This window comes from Aquarana catesbeiana, linkage group LG08, assembly GCF_042186555.1.
Source record: "Aquarana catesbeiana isolate 2022-GZ linkage group LG08, ASM4218655v1, whole genome shotgun sequence".
Taxonomy (NCBI): domain Eukaryota; kingdom Metazoa; phylum Chordata; class Amphibia; order Anura; family Ranidae; genus Aquarana; species Aquarana catesbeiana.
This window is the reverse complement of record NC_133331.1, coordinates 94848352-94868783: the sequence shown is the minus strand read 5'-3', so window position 1 is coordinate 94868783 and position 20432 is coordinate 94848352. Positions and strand designations below refer to the sequence as shown.

The 20432-nt window shown below is 39.5% G+C and overlaps 1 protein-coding gene across 1 annotated transcript in view; it reads right to left on the bottom strand.

The window, feature by feature from the left end:
- The window catches only part of KAZALD1 (Kazal type serine peptidase inhibitor domain 1), a 99033-nt gene that overhangs the window by 63362 nt on the left and 15239 nt on the right, over positions 1–20432 (bottom strand). The window contains exon 2 of the mRNA XM_073596171.1: positions 10007–10607. Within this exon, the coding sequence (XP_073452272.1) occupies positions 10007–10499 (493 nt within the window). The 5' untranslated portion in view covers positions 10500–10607. The remainder of the gene's footprint in view (positions 1–10006; positions 10608–20432) is intronic.

Sequence of the window (20432 nt, the reverse complement as noted above, 5' to 3'; positions counted from 1 at the left end):
AGCATTTGTTTACTTTTTATAAATCTCATGATATTTGAGATCTGTAGTTCTGTATAAAAGCCAAATTTGAAAGAAAGAATTTTTATTAGGGTTATAAAGTAATTGTGTATAGTAGTACTAACAATTATTATTATGTAGTTATATAAAATACCATTATGGTTGTTATTATAATAGCTCCCTATTTTAACTGACTACCAAAGCACCTATTTCAGCACCTGCTTGTATAGACCAAGGCACTAAGATCTTATATCCCTAAAATGATCAGTTTATGCTGAAAAAAGAGACTAGTGAGTGACTGGTACACTGGAAAAAAAAATTAATTAATTAATGAATTCTCCTTACTGCTGCTCTGTTCTCTGGCAAATTACTGTATATCCACAGCACTGGTCTATAGTAGTGTAAACAGCTTAAAATTTTGCCATTGGGCCCAATGATCTATAGTTACACCCTTGCAGACGTGTATCGCCCTTTAGGTAGCTCAGAATTTTAGTTCAGTTTCTGAAGTTAAAGGGAAACTGTAATGGTTTGGGAGATAAACATCATTATATTGTTTGATTCCATGCACCTATTTTTACGCAGAAACATGAACATGTGTTTAATAAGGAAGCACAAGGAGCAACAATGAGGTTAAAAAATATGGAGCATCCCATCATTTCAGTTTACAGAACATTGCAAAACTAACTATGGATGTTACAAGTCCCATGCCTATAGCCCTTTGGTTTAGAGGAGGTGTTGGCTCAGACAATTTCAAATATGGCCAGACTGAGCAAGGATCATTTACAGCCTTTTTTAAAGAACAGAGTATTTTTATAATTCTGGGTCCTGAATAAAGCTTTTGTTCATGGGTGCCTTTAAGCATACAAGTGTCAGTGTATGTAGAAGTTGTTCATTTAAGATAGAAGATGAATACAGGAAGGGAGGGGGGAACATTTTTAGTTAATTTAAAAACTGCTTTAATGCCAATATGATCAACATCACTGTTGCAATAACACAAGCTCAGTCTGATAATTAGTTGTTTTGTTTTTAGCAATGTACTGTATAACAGACAATGTAATAATGGTAAGTGGCCTCTTTGCCCAGAACAAGTGCTATGTAAAATACCAATGGTATTCCAAGGCCAGCTACAATCTTACTATCAAACCTGGTCCCAATCGGTCAGCTGGGTTCCTTAATTAAAGACAATATAGTCCATTTAAAGCACCTGGATATACCTGGTGCAGAGATCTTGTTGCTAGAGTCCCTGAAAGGTTACAATAGCTAGTGGATGTTGCATGCCACCAGTGTTCACTGAAGTTTGAAATGGCACTATTGAGTGCAATAGTTTAAAAAAGAAGACTTAAGCTGGCCATACACTATACAATTTTCCTGTTCAACTTTCCTTTAGATTTACCAAAACCATATAATATGAGGTCAAACCTAAACCCTTTCAATTTGTATGCAATCAGACAGGCCCTTGCACTACATAGTTGAAGGTAAATCTAAAGGAAATTGAATCAGAAAATTGTATAGTGTATGGCCAGCCTTAGATTAAGTATTTCCCTTTGCTTTAAATAATTATGGTGGTATTGGGTAGGGAAGAGGTATTAAAGCCAGATTGGGATCTGGTTTCTCATTCCACACAAGAGAATCTAGTGAAGCTGTAGGTATATGCCACATGACCAACACCTGGACCCTAGAATCGCACTGACTCTGACCCTTTTAATAGCAACAACTAAAGCTATGCTCTATACCTACTTCTCCTCCAAACCCCACATATACATGACTCCCTAATCATTTATTGCAGAGGTAGATTTTAGGTTTAGTCCTGCATAAATAATATAAAATAGAGCTGCCTCTTTCTAAACCATTTCAAATATCATATGTAAAAAAAGGGTGGTTATGTATTATATTGTGTTTCAAGGGTCAATATAGGGCAGCACAGTGGCTGTTAACATTTCTGCCTTGCAATAATAGGGTCCTAGGCTTGAAATTCAACCAGAACACTACTCGATTGGAGTATGAAGGTTCTCCCTGTGCTTGTGCGGGTAGTACTCTAATTTCATCCCCCATTCCAAGACATGCTGGTAGCTTTAGTAGCACCTGCCTAAACTGGCCCTGGTAGATGTATGCATGTGAGATAGGGAGCTTAGATTGTAAGCTCTTTGAGGCCAGGAACTGATGTGAATGTACAATATGTAAAGCATTGTGAAAACTGTTAGCGCTATATATATATATATATATATATATATATATATATATATATATATATATATATATATATATATATTATATTCACTGCATTCTATACAACTAGCATTCTGGGCATTCATCCCTGTCCACATAAACATAAGACATAAGTGCCACTAGGTGCACAATGCAGCCACATCTAGTTGCAGCAGCTGTCAGCCTCTTATAGGGCTATATGGTGCACCTATGCCCGCCACCCACACCTAAACCTTATGCATCTGTGCTAAACGCCCAATGTGCATAAGGCCTTACTGTATTTTATTGGACAGAAAGCATGAAAGCAGCTTTATTTCGATGTTCTATGTGGATGGTACTGTTTGCATTGGACATCACAATTTGCTATACAAGTTCAGGGATCATGTTCATTGTCTGCACCTACAGGTGATACTCGAAAAATTAGAATATCGTTCAAAAGTTCATTTATTTCACTAATGCAACTTAAAAGGTGAAACTAATATATGAGACAGACTCATTACATGCAAAGCAAGATAGTTCAAGCCGTTATTTGTCATAATTGTGATGATTATGGCTAAGGCCCCTTTCACACGGGACGGATCCGTTTTGATCCGACCCGTGAACATCCGCTGCTCAGCGGGAATCTCTCCGTTTTCCCCAGCTGAGCTGGTGGATGACAGGGCGGGACCCGCACACTGTGCAGGGACCGCCCTGTCAGATCTCCGCTCTCCCCTATGGGGGATCGGAGGAACACGGACCGTCTGTCCGTGTTCATCCGATCCGCTCTGCAGACGGATAGAAAAATAGGATTTTCTTCCGTCTGTAGAATCGGACAATAGCGGGCCGGATGATATCAGGTGTTAGCGAATGTTCATCCGCTGACACCCGCTATCCCATAGGGATGCATGTATGTCCGTATTTCATCCGAAAACGGATGGATGAAATACGGACATACGCACGTGTGAAAGGGGCCTTACAGCTCGTGAAAACCCCAAATCCACAATCTCAGAAAATTAGAATATTGTGAAAAGGTGCAATATTCTAGGCTCAAAGTGTCCCATTCTAATCAGCTAATTAAGCCGTAACACTTGCAAAGGGTTCCTGAGCCTTTAACCTCCCTGGCGGTATTCCCGAGTGTGGCTCGGGGTTAAAATTCAGTACCATTAGCGGTAACCCCGAGCCACACTCGGGATCTCATTGCAGGATCCTGGGGCGGCGTTACTTACCTTGTCCCCGGGATCCTGCGATGTCCCCCACAGTGTCCGAGGACTCCGTCCTCCTCCGAAGCCTCTCCGTGCCAGGCTCCGTTCCCTGCGAGCGGCGCGACGCACGGGGGCGGAGCCTGGCGGCAAATTCAAAAAAATTTCAAAATCATAACACATACAGTACTGTAATCTTACAGATTACAGTACTGTATGAAATGATTTCACATCCCATTTGTCCCCAGTGCTCTGGCCCATGCCCTGCATGCAGTTTTATGTGATATATACTGTTCTTTCTGCCTGGAAACTGGAGATTGTCCATAGCAACCAAAAAGTGTCCCTTTACGTCAAAAATGGCTTTAGACCAGCTAGAAAACAGCGATAGTAAATTAGAACACTTGCAGAATTGAGCGATAGTGAATTGTGGGGAAATTTATTTTATTACTATTTTTTTTAATTTTTTTTAATTATTTATTTTTATTTATTATATTATAATTTATGTTTTTGTGTTTCAAACTTTATCATACCCGGGATATCTACTAGACTCTGGTTTGGACAGATTTAAGTGTGTTATTGTTAAGATTTACAGACCTACAATATAAAACGCCAAATTTCCATGCAAAATAATTGTACCGCTTTCAGCACCTAAAATCCGAAATAATCATACCACCAGGGAGGTTAAATGGTCTCTCAGTCTGGTTCAGTAGGAATCACAATCATGGGAAAGACTGCTGACCTGACAATTGTGCAGAAAACCATCATTGACACCCTCCATAAGGAGGGAAAGCCTCAAAAGGTAATTGCAAACGAAGTTGGATGTTCCCAAAGTGCTGTATCAAAGCACATTAATAGAAAGTTATGTGGAAGCTAAAAGTGTGGAAGAAAAAGGTGCACAAGCAGCAGGGATGACCGCAGCCTGAAGAGGATTGTCAGGAAAAGTCCATTCAAAAGTGTTAGGGACTTTGACAAGGAGTGAACTGAGGCTGGAGTCAGTGCATCAAGAGCCACCACACACAGACGGATCCTGGACATGGGCTTCAAATATCGTATTCCTCTTGTCAAGCCACTCCTGAACAACAAACAACGTCAGAAGCGTCTTACCTGGGCTAAAGAAAAACAGACCTGGTCTGTTGCTCAGTGGTCCAAAGTCCTTATTTCTGATGAGAGAAAATTTTGCATCTCATTTGGAAACCAAAGACCCAGAGTATGGAAGAAGAATGGAGAGGCACACACTGCAAGATGGTTGAAGTCCAGTATGAAGTTTCCACAGTCTGTGTTGATTTGGGGAGCCATGTCATCTGGTGGTGTTGGTCCACTGTGCTTCATTAAGTCCAGGGTCAACGCAGCCGTCTACCGGGAGATTTTGGAGCACTTCATGCTTCCTTCCGCAGACGAGCTCTATGGGGATGCTGACTTCATTTTCCAGCAGGAAATGGTACCTGCCCACACTGCCAAAAGCACCAAAACCTGGTTCAATGACCATGGGATTACTGTGCTTGATTGGCCAGCAAACTCGCCTGACCTGAACCCCACAGATAATATATGGGGCATTGCCAAGAGAAAGATGAGAGACATGAGTCCGTACAATGAAGAAGAGCTGAAAGCCGCTATCTTGCTTTGCATGTAATGAGTCTATCTCATATATTAGTTTCACCTTTTAAGTTGCATTAGTGAAATAAATGAACTTTTGCACGATATTCTAATCTTTCGAGTATCACCTGTATATCTGTACACTTGTACGATGTAAGCGTACCATAGGGCTATATCCCTGCTCTACCTTAGTAAGTTAGGCCCACTGCATTTTACTCCAAAGACATGCTGGTAGGTTAATTGGCTTCTGTCTAAACTGGCCCTAGTATATGAATGTGAGTTAGGGACCTTAGATTGTAAGCTCCATGAGGGTAGGGACTGATGTGAATGTGCAATGTATATGTAAAGCACTGCGTAAACTGACGGCGCTATATAAGTACCTTTAATAATAATATTAGCTGTTCCTCCTGACCATTCATATTTTGGAGTGCAGATCACATGTGCATGGTTGATTCCTGACTCCAGCTTACTTCTGGCTTCACTGACGTTACTGAAATTGAAAAGCCAGCCCAGAGAAAGTGCTAGGAATTTACAATTCTACATCTGCAAGTGATTAGAATGATGAGTAGATGTGAGTTTTTTTTCTATTTTTATATTTTGCAGACACTGGGTATTTCATACTGAAAGCAGAAAGCACCATTTCCCTTGTTATATGAAATATGTGGCCTAGATTCATTGTATATTTTACACATATTAGAAAAATATCAAATACTATAAGTAATTGATTGACAAGCAGCTACTGTTTTGAATTCATTTTATATGATTCCTAAAAGAGGACTGAACAAAGTGAAGTTTTGTGAGGTACGATCTGTTACTAATTATGTGTTAGTGGTGAACCCTGATAGGTAAAAAAACAATATATATATACCGCCATAAATGAAACATTGTTTTCTTTTGGTCGACAGGTAGTAAAATGGTTCATAAAAGCATGTTTTGCTCCTGAGGATATTCTACATGAAGACCTCTGCTCTTTTTAAAGGGCCCCTAAATCTAAAGCTTAGGCTTGCATAAAAGAACATTTTCACCTAAAAGCTTATAAATCTCAGACCTTGCCTTTGCTTTTTTTATGTCTCGTGCAAAGGAATGTGTAGAATGGATAAAGTGTTTTATATTACCCTTCTATACAGTTTATGGATCCTTGCTATTTATGCTACTGCAATAGCGATATCATCTTCCATTCTGGATATATACAAGATCTAAAAGCATCTTAAAGCAGAACTCCGGGGCAAATTAGTTTTCCCCCATGCAGTGGGGCTATGTTAGCACTGCATAGGTTATAGTGCATAGGCACTCCATTTGCTAAAATCATTTAAGTTCATTTTTTTTTCTCATTAATGTACACACAGCACCCCATATTGACAGAAAAACACAGAATTGTTGACATTTTTGCAGATTTATTAAAAAAGAAAAACTGAAATATCACATGGTCCTAAATATTTAGACTCTTTGCTGTGACACTCATATATTTAACTCAGGTGCTGTCCATTTCTTCTGATCATCCTTGAGATGGTTCTACACCTTCATTTGAGTCCAGCTGTGTTTGATTATACTGATTGGACTTGATTAGGAAAGCCACACACCTGTCTACATAAGACCTTACAGCTCACAGTGCATGTCAGAGCAAATGAGAATCATGAGGTCAAAGGAACTGCCTGAAGAGCTCAGAGACAGAATTGTGGCAAGGCACAGATCTGGCCAAGGTTACAAAAAATTTTGCTGCACTTAAGGTTCCTAAGAGCACAGTAAAATCATGAGACTTAATGTCTCATGATTTTAGCAAATGGCTGCAATATAACAAAGAGTGAAAAATTTAAGGGGGTCTGAATACTTTCCATCCCCACTGTACATCGCTACTTTGACGTTAATTACTGTTGTTATGGCAGCAGATAGCTGCCATAACCCCAGTATTTTTATTTACGACGGCCAGTCCACTTTAAGATAAAAGTGGTCTCCGTGGCGATTCTCCATGAGATCACTTTTACCAGCCACGGGAGAGGTGCCGCCCCCCCCCCCTCTCGCTGCATCCCCAAGCTGTCCGTAGCGGCGGAGACGATTCAATAGACAAAAACAAAAAAAATGTTTTGTTTCGTTTAGTTATTTACATAAATTTGTTTAGTTAAATTTGTTTTAATTTGTCGGAATTTGTTTTGTTTATTCATTTTCACATCGATTCAAAACCTTTTCATATCAAATTTGAATAGTTTTTGAATTCGAATTGTTTTCTAATTTCCATAGAGAATAGAAAATAAAGGAATAGAATAGAAACAATAGAATGGTATAGAAAAGATAACAGAAAATAAAAGTATATAATGTAATATAATATAATAGAGTAAAACAGAACAAAATAGGATAGAAAATAAAAGAACAGAATGGAATAGAATAGAATTTAAAAAAGGAATAAAATAGATAACCATCTTCTGAATTCGAAAAGAATAGAAAATAATAGAATTAAAAAAACAATAGAATAGAATATAAATAATATAACCATTTCCAAATAGAATGAATTCAAATTGGAACAGAATAGATAGAATAGAAAATAGCACAATAGTATAGAAAAAAACAACAGAATAGAATGAATATAACCATCTTCCTATTCTAATCTATTTTATTCTATTCAAAGTCGAATTGAATTTTGGGAAATGGTTATATTCTTTCTATTCTAATCTATTTTTTTTTCATTATATTATGTTTTTATTTGTTTATTCTATTCCATTTTCTATTCTATTCTATTTATATTATATTCTATTCTATTGTTTTCTTCTGTGCTATTTTGTTATTTTCTAATCTATTCTTTTCTATTGTATTCGAATTGATTCTATTTAAATTTTGAGAAATGGTTATATTCTTTTTAATTTATTTTATTCTATTGTTTTTTTTAATTATTTTCTATTATAGTCAATTCTATTCTTTTTTTCTATTCTTTTCTATTCTATTCTTTTCTATGTATTCAAATTTATTCTATTTGAAATTCGAATTTCAGAAGATGGTTATATTCTATGTTATTCTATTCTATTTGTTTCTATTATATTCTAGTCTATTCTATTATTTTCTGTTATATTCTTTTCTAGTCTATTATTTTTTCTCTATTCCATTCTTTATTTTCTATTTTATTCTCTTTGGAAATTGGAAAACTATTCGAATTGGAAAAGTATTTGAAAATGATTAAAAAATTATTCAAATTCGAATTTTGTCCGAATTTTTTTTCCGTCATTCCAGATTCGTTTCAGTTCGGTACTATTGTAATTTAGAAAATTTGCCCGAATTTTAATTCGGAATGAAACGAACCACACATGTCTACGATTCGATCCTTTCCCCTGATGGACAGGAAGCCGAGTGAGGGAATGATGGTCCCCACTCGATTCTGTGTCATTGGATGACTGAAGCGACGTCAAACATCACTTCCGTCCAACGGCCTTAAAAGGGACATTCTTTCTATTGTTTTTAAGTTTAAGAACCCTTTCACACTGAACCGGGCGTCAGTGGTAAAGCTATTTTTAGCGCCGCTTTACTGGCGCTATTTGGCCGCTAGTGGGGGCGGTTTTAACCCCCTCGCTAGCAGCCGAAAAGGGGTTAAATCCGCCCGCAAAGCGCAGCTACAGCGGCGCTTTGCCGGCGGCATCACGCCGCTGCCCCATTGTTTTCAATGGGCAGGAGTGGTGTATTCACCGCTGCAAAGAAGCTGCTGGCAGGACTTTTTTTGACGCCCTGCCAGCGCAGCGCCCCACTGTGAAAGCACTTGGGCTTTCACACTGGGTTTGCAGCTGGGGCTTTTTTCAGGCACTTTACAGGAGCTATTTTTAGCGCTGTAGTGTCTGAAAACCGCCTCAGTGTGAAAGGGGTCTAAATGTAAGATATGAGGTCTTTTTGACCCCAGATCTCACATTAAAGAGGTCCTGTCATGCTTTTTTTTTTTTTATTTCAAGGGATGATTACAAAATTCTTTTTTTAAAGGGATAGTGTAAAAATAAAAGATAAAAAGTCAAATAAATAAGAAAAAAACAAAAAATTTTAAAGTGCTTGCGTGCAGAAGCGAATGCATATGTAAGTCGTGCTCGCATATGTAAATGGTGTTCAAACTACACATGTGAGGTATCGCCATGATCGTGAGGTATCGCCATGAGCGAGAGCAATACTTCTAGCAAAAGACCTCCTCTGTAACTCAAAACTGGTAACCTGTGAAAATTTTTAAACGTCGCCTATGGAGATTTTTTAAGAGTCAAAGTTTGTCGCCATTGTACAAGCGGGCGCAATTTTGAAGCATGACATGTTGGGTATAAATTTACTCGGTGTAACATTATCTTTCACAATATAGAAAACAATTGGGCTAACTTTACTGATTTCTTATTTTTTTATTCAAAAATGTCTTCCCAAAAAATTGCGATTGTAAGACCGCTGCGCAAATACGGTGTCACATAAAGTATTGCAACGACCGCCGTTTTATTTTCTAGGGTGTCTGAAAAAATATATTTATAGATTGTTTGGGGGTTCTAAGTAACATGTTACAACTGGACCGGCTCCGACACCTTTGATCTGACAGCTAGCAGGGATTTCCCCTCCACCCCTGCTAGCTGTCACAATTTAAAAAAACATGGCCGAAAAACTACAAGGGAAAACTTCAAGGTCCGGCAACCTTTGCAGAGCGCTGTGGTAGTTCATTCTCTTTTTCCTGTCACATTGTATCTGCTTGCCTGTACGGGCACACAGATATACTGTCAGATCTGCTGGAGACCTATATGGTCGCTGGTGCAATGCTTTACAGGCTCCAAAAAAAAAATGCAATTTTTTTTTTTACCTGCAAAAAAATGCGCATTTATTCTTTTTTCTAAAAAGTGAACTTATCCTTTAATGCCACATAAATAAGCATGACTTATTTAGAAACTGTGTACCTGATTCATTAGATACAATATGTAGATGATTTCACTCTCTGCTCAGTTTTAGGTTAAGTATTTCTAAACAAATTGAGAAGCTGGTACTTGCATTTGAGCAGGCGATTGTATTTCCATGGTAAACAAATCACAATGTGTTTACTATACCTGATTCGCATGGCCCCTCATGTACAACCGTCAGATTTCTTTCTGGCTGAGCCCTGGACATCTCCTGGAATTTGCACAGCTGGGGATAGGTCTTGCCATCAGATCCACACACAGCTGTGTTAGATAAGCAGACACACTGAGGTTCCGGGATCTCTCCATGCCTCAGGTCTCCCATGTCCAGCTGGCATTCTAGGTTATCCCCACACTTCCCATAGAAGTGGTTGGTGTTATCCAGATCACATATTTGCCCTTCCAAGTTGGCACATTCCAAGCAGCAGTCACAAGTGTCCCTTACCACCCCAGCAAGGCATCCTCTGGGTTGAGGACATTCTTCTGGCTTACAGTCTAAGCAGCTTTCTCCTTCCTCTAACAGTCTCTGCCAACCACGCTGTAGGTAGTCTGGGGCACTGGGTAATCCTGGTATTATTTGGAGGCAGTTCATATAGAACAAAAGGAAAAGTTCTAGGCAGATCCATGAGGCACATTTAAACATCTTCAAATGCTGTACTTGTCCCTGCAGCTAAACTCCATTACTTGCAGGTCCTTCACTCCAACTTCTGCTTTATCTCCATCAGTAATTCATCCTTCTGGATGGGCAAATCTGTGAAAAAGAGCAGTGTTTCTTTGATTTTCTCTTAAAAAGACAGTTTTTATATAGCTTTCATCTAAAATCAACTGTACAGATGTTCTCTTTACCAGATGATATAAGACAGTTGAATAGCTGTCTAGGAAATGAATTGGGTCAGGCAGACGCAGAGGCAGCTATCGGAGATGAAATAACTAGGAATATATACATAAGAAATATATCCAGACTAAATATAGATATACAGTAAAACCTTGGACTGCAAGCATAATTTCTTCCAGAAACATGTTTGTAATCCAAAGCACTTGTATATCAAAGCAAATTTCCCCATAAGAAATCATGGAGACTCAAAAGGTTCATTCCACAACCATTTATTCATAGGTCCTTCAGTTTATAGTCTATATAAAAAGATTATAGCAATGTGATAGGTTGTGTAACCACAAAATGTCCATCCACAAATGGAAGCCTCCACAAGGGGATTAGAAGCAAAATCCATCAGGAGCTACAGAGTATAATAGAGAAGAGAGGTGCCTTTAAGTGTAGCAATATGGTTACATTTAATGAAGGTACAACATTTAGCGACTCACATGGTTGATGATTAAAAGAGGCACATCTCAGTATGCAGGAATCCGGGGTAAAGCTGTCCACACAGACCATCCTCCGCACTGCCGGCTCTCACGGCTGTCAGTCTGCAGTCGTGACCAGGAAGACTACCCTGCAGTAGAGCGTTCTGAAAGCGAGGCTTGAACCACTCGTGGAGCACAGAGTGGAAGGGATGACGTTGATGGCGGTGAGGAGGATGGTCTGTGTGGACAGCTTTACCCCAGATGCCTGCATACATAGATGTGCCTGCTTTAATCATCAACCATGTGAGTTGCTAAATGTTGTACCTTCATTAAATGTAACCATATTGCTACACTTAGAGGCGCCTCTCTTCTCTTTTATACTCATTTATGATATGACTCTACTTGTTTATCAAGACATTGCTTGTATATCAAGTGAAATTTTATTTTAAAATGTTGCTTGTCTTACAAAATGCTCTCAAACCAAGTTACTCTTAAACCAAGGTTTTACTGTACCTTACCAATATAGATAGTAGAAGCAGTCATATTGTGGTCAAGACATAGATGGAGCCAGCTCACTGAAAAGTGACATTGCTTGCGGTTGATTTAATAAAGGCTAATAGGCTGTTCACTTTGCAAGGGAATTTTCCCCAGAGCTAAGTGAATGAGGTAAAGCTATGTTGACTTCCATTTAATCATGTGCAAGCAAATATACATAAACAGCAGATTGGGTATTCTTTGCAATGTGAAATTGCACCACATTTGCTAAGCTTTGGAGAACATTCCCTTGCAAAGTGAACAGCCTATGTGCCTTTAGTCAAAGATTGTCTAGTTCCTAGAAATTTTATAAATAATTATCGATCAATATTAATCAATATTGCAGTGCAAAGGTGCATCTTTGTTAATGAGTATTAGAAACCTTTTAATGATATATTATCTTTCTTTAATTTATATTTGTTATTTATATGTTAATTTGCATTTATTGTATTTTCATTTTATAGAACCTGGTGAGCAAAGCCAGACCTACACATTTTAAATGTTTGGAATACTCAGTAAGAAGATCTCCCTGTTCCTGTTCAGTTTTTTGGGAGTTCCTGCCCACATTTCCATGTTCCAGCTCCTCCTATTGCATTTTCTATGATATAAAATAAACAAGAAATTTAACAGAGAGAGATAGGAAGCCACTCATGATGTTTACAGCAGATGTTAAATTGTTACATATTTTGTCAGGCTTGGGACTTTTTTTATACCTATCTAGCTCAATCAATAGAAAAAAAACAAACAAAAAACCTCAATATACACAATGCTATAACCACAGCATTAATGGCTGTGTATTGAGTTATTTTGAGGGGACAGCACATTTACACTGTTATACACGCTGTACACTCACTACTTTACATTATAACAAAGTGTCATTTCTTCAGTGTTGTCACATGAAAAGATATAATAAAATATTTACGAAAATGTGAGGGGTGTACTTACTTTTGTGAGATACTGTAGGTGAGTATGAATGTTTGGGTTTTTTTAAACCCGCACTTCTCTTTTAAAGTTTTGGATAAAATGGGACAGGGTTAGACCTCCTTTTTTTTTTTTTTGCTGTCCCCAACTGGCAGATTCGCCCCTCTGTTTGTTCTGATGACAGTTGTCTTTGAGAAAGAGAGTGAGTAGCAATCAAAACTTTTGATCTGTCCCCAGAGCAAGAGGTAAGGGGAAATCTTTAGGTGGTCACCAACTCTCTAAAGAGAGTCAATCCCCTCCCTTCTTGTTGTGTCTCTGTGAAGGGACATTTCTCCAATGGTACACAGGCCGCAAAAAAATGGGGTTTTAAACCTTCTCAACTCTAACCAAAATTGGCTTTATATGCACTTTAAAACCAATTGGCCTAAGCCCTGGTTCACATTGGTATGATTTGACATGTCAAATTGGCGGCAATTGCCAGCAATGGCACCTTCCTAATCGGCATCGGCATCTGCATTTGTGTCACTACACCGATTCACAAAAGTAGTTTCTGTTCTACTTTTGGTGACTTCCGGGTGCGATTTGTAAAGACATCTGTGCAGGAACCCGCACAGATGTCTCTGAAATCGCTCCCGAAGTCAGACTGACATGCGGGAATGAAATTGTGCGAGATCAGATGAATTTGCACGATTTCAATCCCGCAGTCAGTGTGAACCAAGGCTGATTGTCAAAGCTTAATTGAACAAGCTGAAGTAAGAAGCTGATTGGCTACCAAGCACACCTGCATCTGATTTTGCACTCTCCAGTTTTAGTAAATCTTCCCCTATGAGTTTCTATTGATGCACAGTGAAGAGCTACAACTCTAGTCCCTGTATGCAAGGGTGGCTCCAAAGAATGCTGCAAGAGAAAGGAAACCTGGGGCAGTGGTCATGGCACCAGCCTAACATGGAACACAGACAAGTTTTAAAAGATAAAAAAGCTGCATACACTGTAAGTGATTATGTTAGCTGCTGAAAATGCCAATCAACTGTCCAATCAGACTACCTTGGAGATGAGTAAAGAGAAATCTCATTAGACGCCGGGGTGATAGTTCATAGGTTCTAGCCATGAAGCCAGGAAAAGAACCTAGAAATGAAGTAAAACTAAACAGAGAGAGGCACAGAGGAAGCTTTTTTCTAATGTTAATGATGGTACTACACAAGTTTAACACGGATTATAGGTTACCTATTAGGGGCATACTCATTTCTGTCAGCATGGTTTTTGGCATTACATGGTGATCAATGCAGATGTATTTCTGTAGTTGCATTGTAAAGGAAGCCAAATCCAAAAACACCAGGCCTGCTTTTGATAAATCTCCAATGGTGAATTGATCCGTTGATGAGTTTGTCTGCAAGGTGCAGGAAGCAACTGGTTCAAGTGGGTTGTCAAGACCAGTATACAATTCTCTGCTATGTTAATTTGCCTTAAAATTGAACCAGCCAGAACCGGCTCCCAATTCCGTCTCATTTCATGGGTGGAGCCCGGAGCTCCTCTTTAAGACCAGCAATTGTTGATACAATAAACACTTTGGTCAGAACTATATAATGTACAACACAGTGTATACCATGCAAGGGACAGGAATGGTGGGGTGGAGAGAGAAAGAGTTTAGTGTCCAATGTCCATGCACATTTCAAGAGCAGAGTTTAGAGGCACAAAAAAAAAACCCATCACAAGTGCATTTTTGAGAGGATTTTTCAGGCAAAATAAATGCGGAATGCTCATAAACACATCTAAATGCACCAAAATGCATGTGTAGGAGCATTTTGCTTTTTAAGTGTATATTGAAAAATGAGCAGAAGGCAATTATTTTGGAAAGAAACTAGAGTTGCCGCCTCATCCCTTTAAGCCCAAACACCTTTGAATTACACAGGTTCTGAGGCTAATTAAATGCAGATAAGGCACCAAGTGAGTTTAATTACCACCTTAATCAGCCACAGAACCTGTGTAATTAATATGTGTTTGGGTTTAAAGGGATGAGGTGGCAACCATAAAAGAAACGCTTATAAAAGCAGATGGAGAACTCTCCTAAACTCTTGTGCAATACAAGCCCAGAGGTTCTGGCATTTTTTTCTGCTCCTAGTGTGCATGGACATTTAGGGCCAGTTCACACCCCGTGCAGTGCTTTTTTCTGCATCAAAGAAGCATGGACAATAGGTTACACGGGTTCCAATGGCATAGCTCACACCAGCGTTCCAGTGCTTTTTAGTTACAGAAAAAAAAAGTAGAACATGCTGCTTTTTTCCTGTACAGAACTGTACTGGAACATGGTAAAATGCATCAAACAAGCATTAAAAATGCACATACAGAAAACCATCTGGAACAGGCACTTGGGGAATTAGAAAAAGAGAGGGAAGGAACTGCATTCTCCACATCCATATAGCTATTAAAATGCATTACATTAATATAATGAAACCTTTTATATTACTTTAGCTATTTTTGAAACCACTACATTAAAAATGAATTATAGGAATGTGATGCTGTTTCTGAATTGTTTGGAAGAGGGATCAGAGCTTGAAATAGGAAATAACAGGTATATAAGAAATTAGTACAGCCTGGTGTACTAGCAAGGTAGGCAGGGGGATCAGGAAGGAGCCTATCCATGCAGACATACTGTAAGTACATGCAGACACTGCACTTTTCCTCCCCAGCCTACTTCCCTTGTACTGCCCAAATTATGAGCTACTTACTGTAACCGCAGCTACAGCTGCTCTTCTACAAACGTATGTGTCCACAGTGGCAAGAGATGTTCACTGTATGCTCCCAGCACACTGTCACCCACAGCTCTCGTCAAGACTTTTGATTGGGAATTATGGTCCCATACGGCATGGCACCTCTTTCTTCTCTTGCAGCTAGGATCCTACGCAGAGACATGGCAGAGCTGTGGCATATCAATAACATACTGCCAGCCGTGGAGAAGGGTGGGGTATGATTTTTTTAAACCTGGGACACAATTGAGGAGACTTCTTATCCTGGGGTCTTCTGCTCACCCTAGACTACTAGGCCTGGGGCAGTAGCCCCTTTTGCCTTTACTGTTAAATGTGGCCCTGATTGCATATACAGTATAGGCTTTCACTGAGATGCCTAGCATAGACCAGGAGTTCTTTTTGGGTTTGTTTTCATGCTTGGTGTCAAGTCAGAATTCCTCTGTTGCTTGCACTGACAACTGTTTTCTATTAACGATTGAAGGAATCCAAGCATAGGAATACAGTTACCATGTGACATTTGTCTTTTTCAATTATATATTGCCCATGGCATTAGAGGTGACACTATAGTCAGTTCTTATTCTCTGTCTACTCTGTACTGTATATATGAGGTGGTCTATTGAATAAACATGTTTACAGATCATTATATTTTTTTACAAGACTGAGGGACAATCACTTGTCTATAGTCATTTTCAGAAGGTTTCAACCAAAGCAATTGGACAAGTTAAAAAGCTTAGTCTGACCAATGTTGTTTTTCCTGTGCTCAGTTGGTGCCAGGACTATCTAGAGCATGTCAGCTGTATTTCCCCTCTTCCTCCTGCATGCAAAAATGGTCCTTTTTTAGCTTAAGTTGGGTTGAAAGACATTTGGAGATAGATTGTTTTTTCTCACCAGACCATTATCTGATGTCTGAGGCCAACTGAAACTGGTTACCCACATTAGATGATGCCTTAATCAATTGTTTTTCTAGAAGCATGAAGCTCACATTGGATTAAATTGCATGTGTGTGCCAACTGGGAACGGAGGGGGGAACCCAGGGGGTACCCGCTGTCATGGGGTGAAAACAACAGTGACGAACTGGAAATATCAATACTAGCAGATTGGCTTTCCCCCAAAATTAGTCAGGAAGCATCATCCAGGCTCGTGGAAGGGCACACCAACATAGAAAATGATTCCAATTCAATCGTAAACAGGTGAATCATTTAAACATTTTCTAATGTTTGTGTGTACTGTACCTCAAAGCAAACCTATGCATAGCTTATTGAGATTTTCTTCAACACCCCTTCATCCATAACATATACTTACCTTTCCTCACTCTTCCACCTGCCTATTCAGCACCAGGAACCAAAGCAAACACGCTGTACTTTTGAGTATGGTGGAACATGTGACATAGCTGGGCCAATCAGTGCAGCACAGGAGAATCCATAGCCCTTTGTGAACTATGATTCTGGTAACTTGAAGCTTGTTGCTCGTACATAAACTCTAACTATAAACTGGCAGAAGACTCCCTAAGAACTGTGTTAAGTGAGACATCTGCCTGTCATCTGTAACACTGATATTTCCATACAGCTGTTCTAACTGACCAAACAGACATTGAAAACACATGCTTTCCGTCTTCATTTTGGAAAGAGAAAAGGATCAACTAGATCACACAGAAACTTTCAACAAATTGCGAAATCCCTGTGTGTAATACAAAAAGCGATCCTTATAGGTACTCCTCAAAGGCCTAGCCCTCACCTGGGCATTGGCATTATGCTGTCGGACTGCAGCAGGACTGAGTTATTTATGGTCAGCCTAATAATAAGTCCCACTTGTATTAGTAGGACTATATTTATTTACTGTAGCTTTAAACAAAGTCTAGGTTATAAGAGCAAAATTACCAGCTAGGGTAAATCTGACTAGTATTGAATAAAATAGGCGAGTATCAGTGATGGCAGAGTGCTCCAGAAGCCCAAAAAACACAGGGTACTGTCTCAATACTAACTTCACCTGTGTCCTAAAAACTCTGTCCAAAGCTTATCACCCTACCTATTCCCTCTGGCCCTCCTAAAACGTCCTGCTCTCCTCCTCCCATACTCACCTCTAGAGCCTCTCCCATCCTTTGGAATTCTCTACCTCAATCTGTCTACCTATCTCCTACTCTGCCCACCTTTAGGCAATCCCTTAAAACTCATCCCTCCAGGAAAGCCGATTACTTCCACCTAACAACTGAACTTAATTCTTCCATCAGTTCATGTTGCACAGTTATTACCTTTTGTACCACTTGCCCCACCCTGTTAGATTGTAAGCTCACGTGAGCAGGGCCCTCCTAATAACCCTATTGTATTGTAATTGTATTCTCTCCCTTTATATTTTAAAGCCCCACACAAATTGTTGGCTATGTCAACCCTGTATTATAATAATAATCACAACCAACCTGCTTTGCCTCAATTTTGGTCAATGGGTCATATCAGGTGATTGTCAAGGAAACCTGTCACCAACAGTCTGGATGGTAGCAGTTTAAAAACAAGTGTATGCTGATAAAGAAAAAAAATATCCTTTACTAATGAATAAATGACTATGCTATGTACATATATGCTAATATTAGATTTGATATATTATATAACAGGTTCATTTGCTAGAATGAGTTTTATTTGTAGAAAAATATCATTAGAACAATGTTCTTGGAATATATTGTGCAAACTGTAGAGAGACAGATTCAAGACTGAAAGTCTAAGTCAAGATAAAGTGGATAGGGTGTTTCAAAACAAAAATGGATTTCTCCTGTTCTTGTTAATGTGTTGTCACAACCTGTTAATAAGCAATTGTTTATATTTTTGAAGAAAATACAGTAACTGTTGGTGCAAATACAATGTATACGTGTAAAATAATAGTAATGAGGCACATTAAAAACAGACCATATTGTAATCCATAAGCAGTACTACTAAAACTTGAACTTCGAGTCCATGAGTCCATATAATAAATTAATGGCGGCAGCTATCCTCAGAGCAAGCCAGCTCTGTGGAATGAACCAAAGGAGGGAAAGATAGGAAGAGCCACCTAAGTGTAGTATTAGTGTAAACAATTTAATTGTCAAGATACAACACTCACAAGATACAGGTTTAAAAAAATGCTCATCTGTAGTGGGGTGGTGTCACTCAGGTCTCTCCTAATGTCCTCGCACTGTATCCACGGGCTTTAGAGGTGAAGGGAGGTCTGTAGTCCGTCCTGTGGCCATCACAGGACAGACTACATGCAATTGTTTTAGTCAGGGCTTTTTTTCTCAGAGAATAGGTGCAGGAACTCAACCATGCCCGCCACACTCACATACCTGCCAAATGGCATCAAATAGTAGCTCTTCCCTCTGCATACAACCCCCTCCCTCCACTGCCCTCATTTTCTCCCCCCTCCTTAAAAGCGCCACTATCTGTCACATATCTTACCTTTGTTGCAATATTAAGCTGAAACACCTATCCGCCCGTAGTACCTCCCAGCATACTACACTATACTACAGTCACTTGCAAGGGAGATTATGCAGTAGGAGCATCAACAACTGGTCACCAGGGAAAAAATGGAGACCACAGAGGGTGCAGCCTACCACACACCCTCTCCTGCCCATGACTGCACTGAAGCCTGTGCACCTGTTCTGCATCTCCCTTGTCCCTGTCCGGCACTCAGTGGGATCTGCGCAGGAGATCTGAGGAGCTACTGGGAGATAAGCTATCACTTGTAAACGCAGAAGCTGGACTTCTGTGTTACCAAGTGATAATGGTGAGCAGGGAGCAGAAGACCTGAGCCAGAGATGGTGGAACTGAGTTCCCCCTAGTTCCTGCTGAAATAAAAGCCCTGGTTTTAGTAAATATAAACTGCTAAATACTTTTTCTCATCAGTATATAGCAGACTTGTGACTTCTATCAGTGTCTGGTTAAAGCTTGTAGGAGGAGTTTTCATTCTGCACTGAATGTCCTATTAGGATGCGGGACCCCTGACCCTTTGTCTGGTCCTGTGCTGATCACACTGCACCCTCCCAAGAAAATAAAAACTCTCTAGCAACACACACCAAACTGAGCATGCACAGCCTGTCCCCCTGGCTCTGTATTATCAGGATGTATTTTTGGGACTCTGGAAGAAGGACGGGATCAGAGAAGACAAGATCAAACAGCCTTTTAACACAAAGCAAAGGATTAACCCCTTAGGTTCCACAGTGAGTATAAGCATGTTCTACTGCGTATACAGACTGATTTTACTGTTGTGGGTTTAATAACACTTTAATAGTAAATGTATAGCCAAATCTAGTTTTGGATAAAGTATGGAAGGGTTAGAACCTCTGTCAAGTTTAATTGCTGTTGGTGTCTCTTCTTAATAGAATCACCCTCACTATTTGCCCTGGTCACTATTTATTATCACCCAAATACAGGGAGGGAAAAAAAGTATTTGATCCCCAGCTGATTTTGTACGTTTTCCTACTGACAAAGAAATTATCAGTCTATAATTTTAATGGTAGGTTTATTTTAACAGTGAGAGACAGAATAACGAAAAAAAAATTTAAAAAAACCCAAAAAAACGCATTGTAACAAAGTTTTAAATTTATTTGCATTTTAATGAGTGAAATAAATCTTTGACCCCTTCACAAAACATGACTTCGTACTTGGTGGCAAAACCCTTATAGGCAATCACAGAGGTCAGACGTTTCTCGTAGTTGGCCACTAGGTTTGCACACATCTCAGGAAGGATTTTGTCTCCAAGTCATTAAGGTTTCTCGGCTGATGTTTGGTAACTCGAACCCTCAGCTTCCTCCACATGTTTTCTATGGAATTAAGGTCTGGAGACTGCCTAGGCCACCAGGACCTTAATGTGCTTCTTCTTGAGCCACTCTGTTGCCTTGGCCGTGTGTTTTGGATCATTGTCATGCTGGAATACCCATCCACAACCCATTTTCAATGCCCCGGCTGAGGGAAGGAGGTTCTCACCCAAGATTTGATGGTACATGACCCCGTTTATCATCCCTTTGATGCAGTGAAGTTGTCCTGTCCCCTTAGCCCCCAAAGCACAATATTTCCACCTCCCTGCAAAATGAAGATAAAAAGCCCTCGCGCTACTAA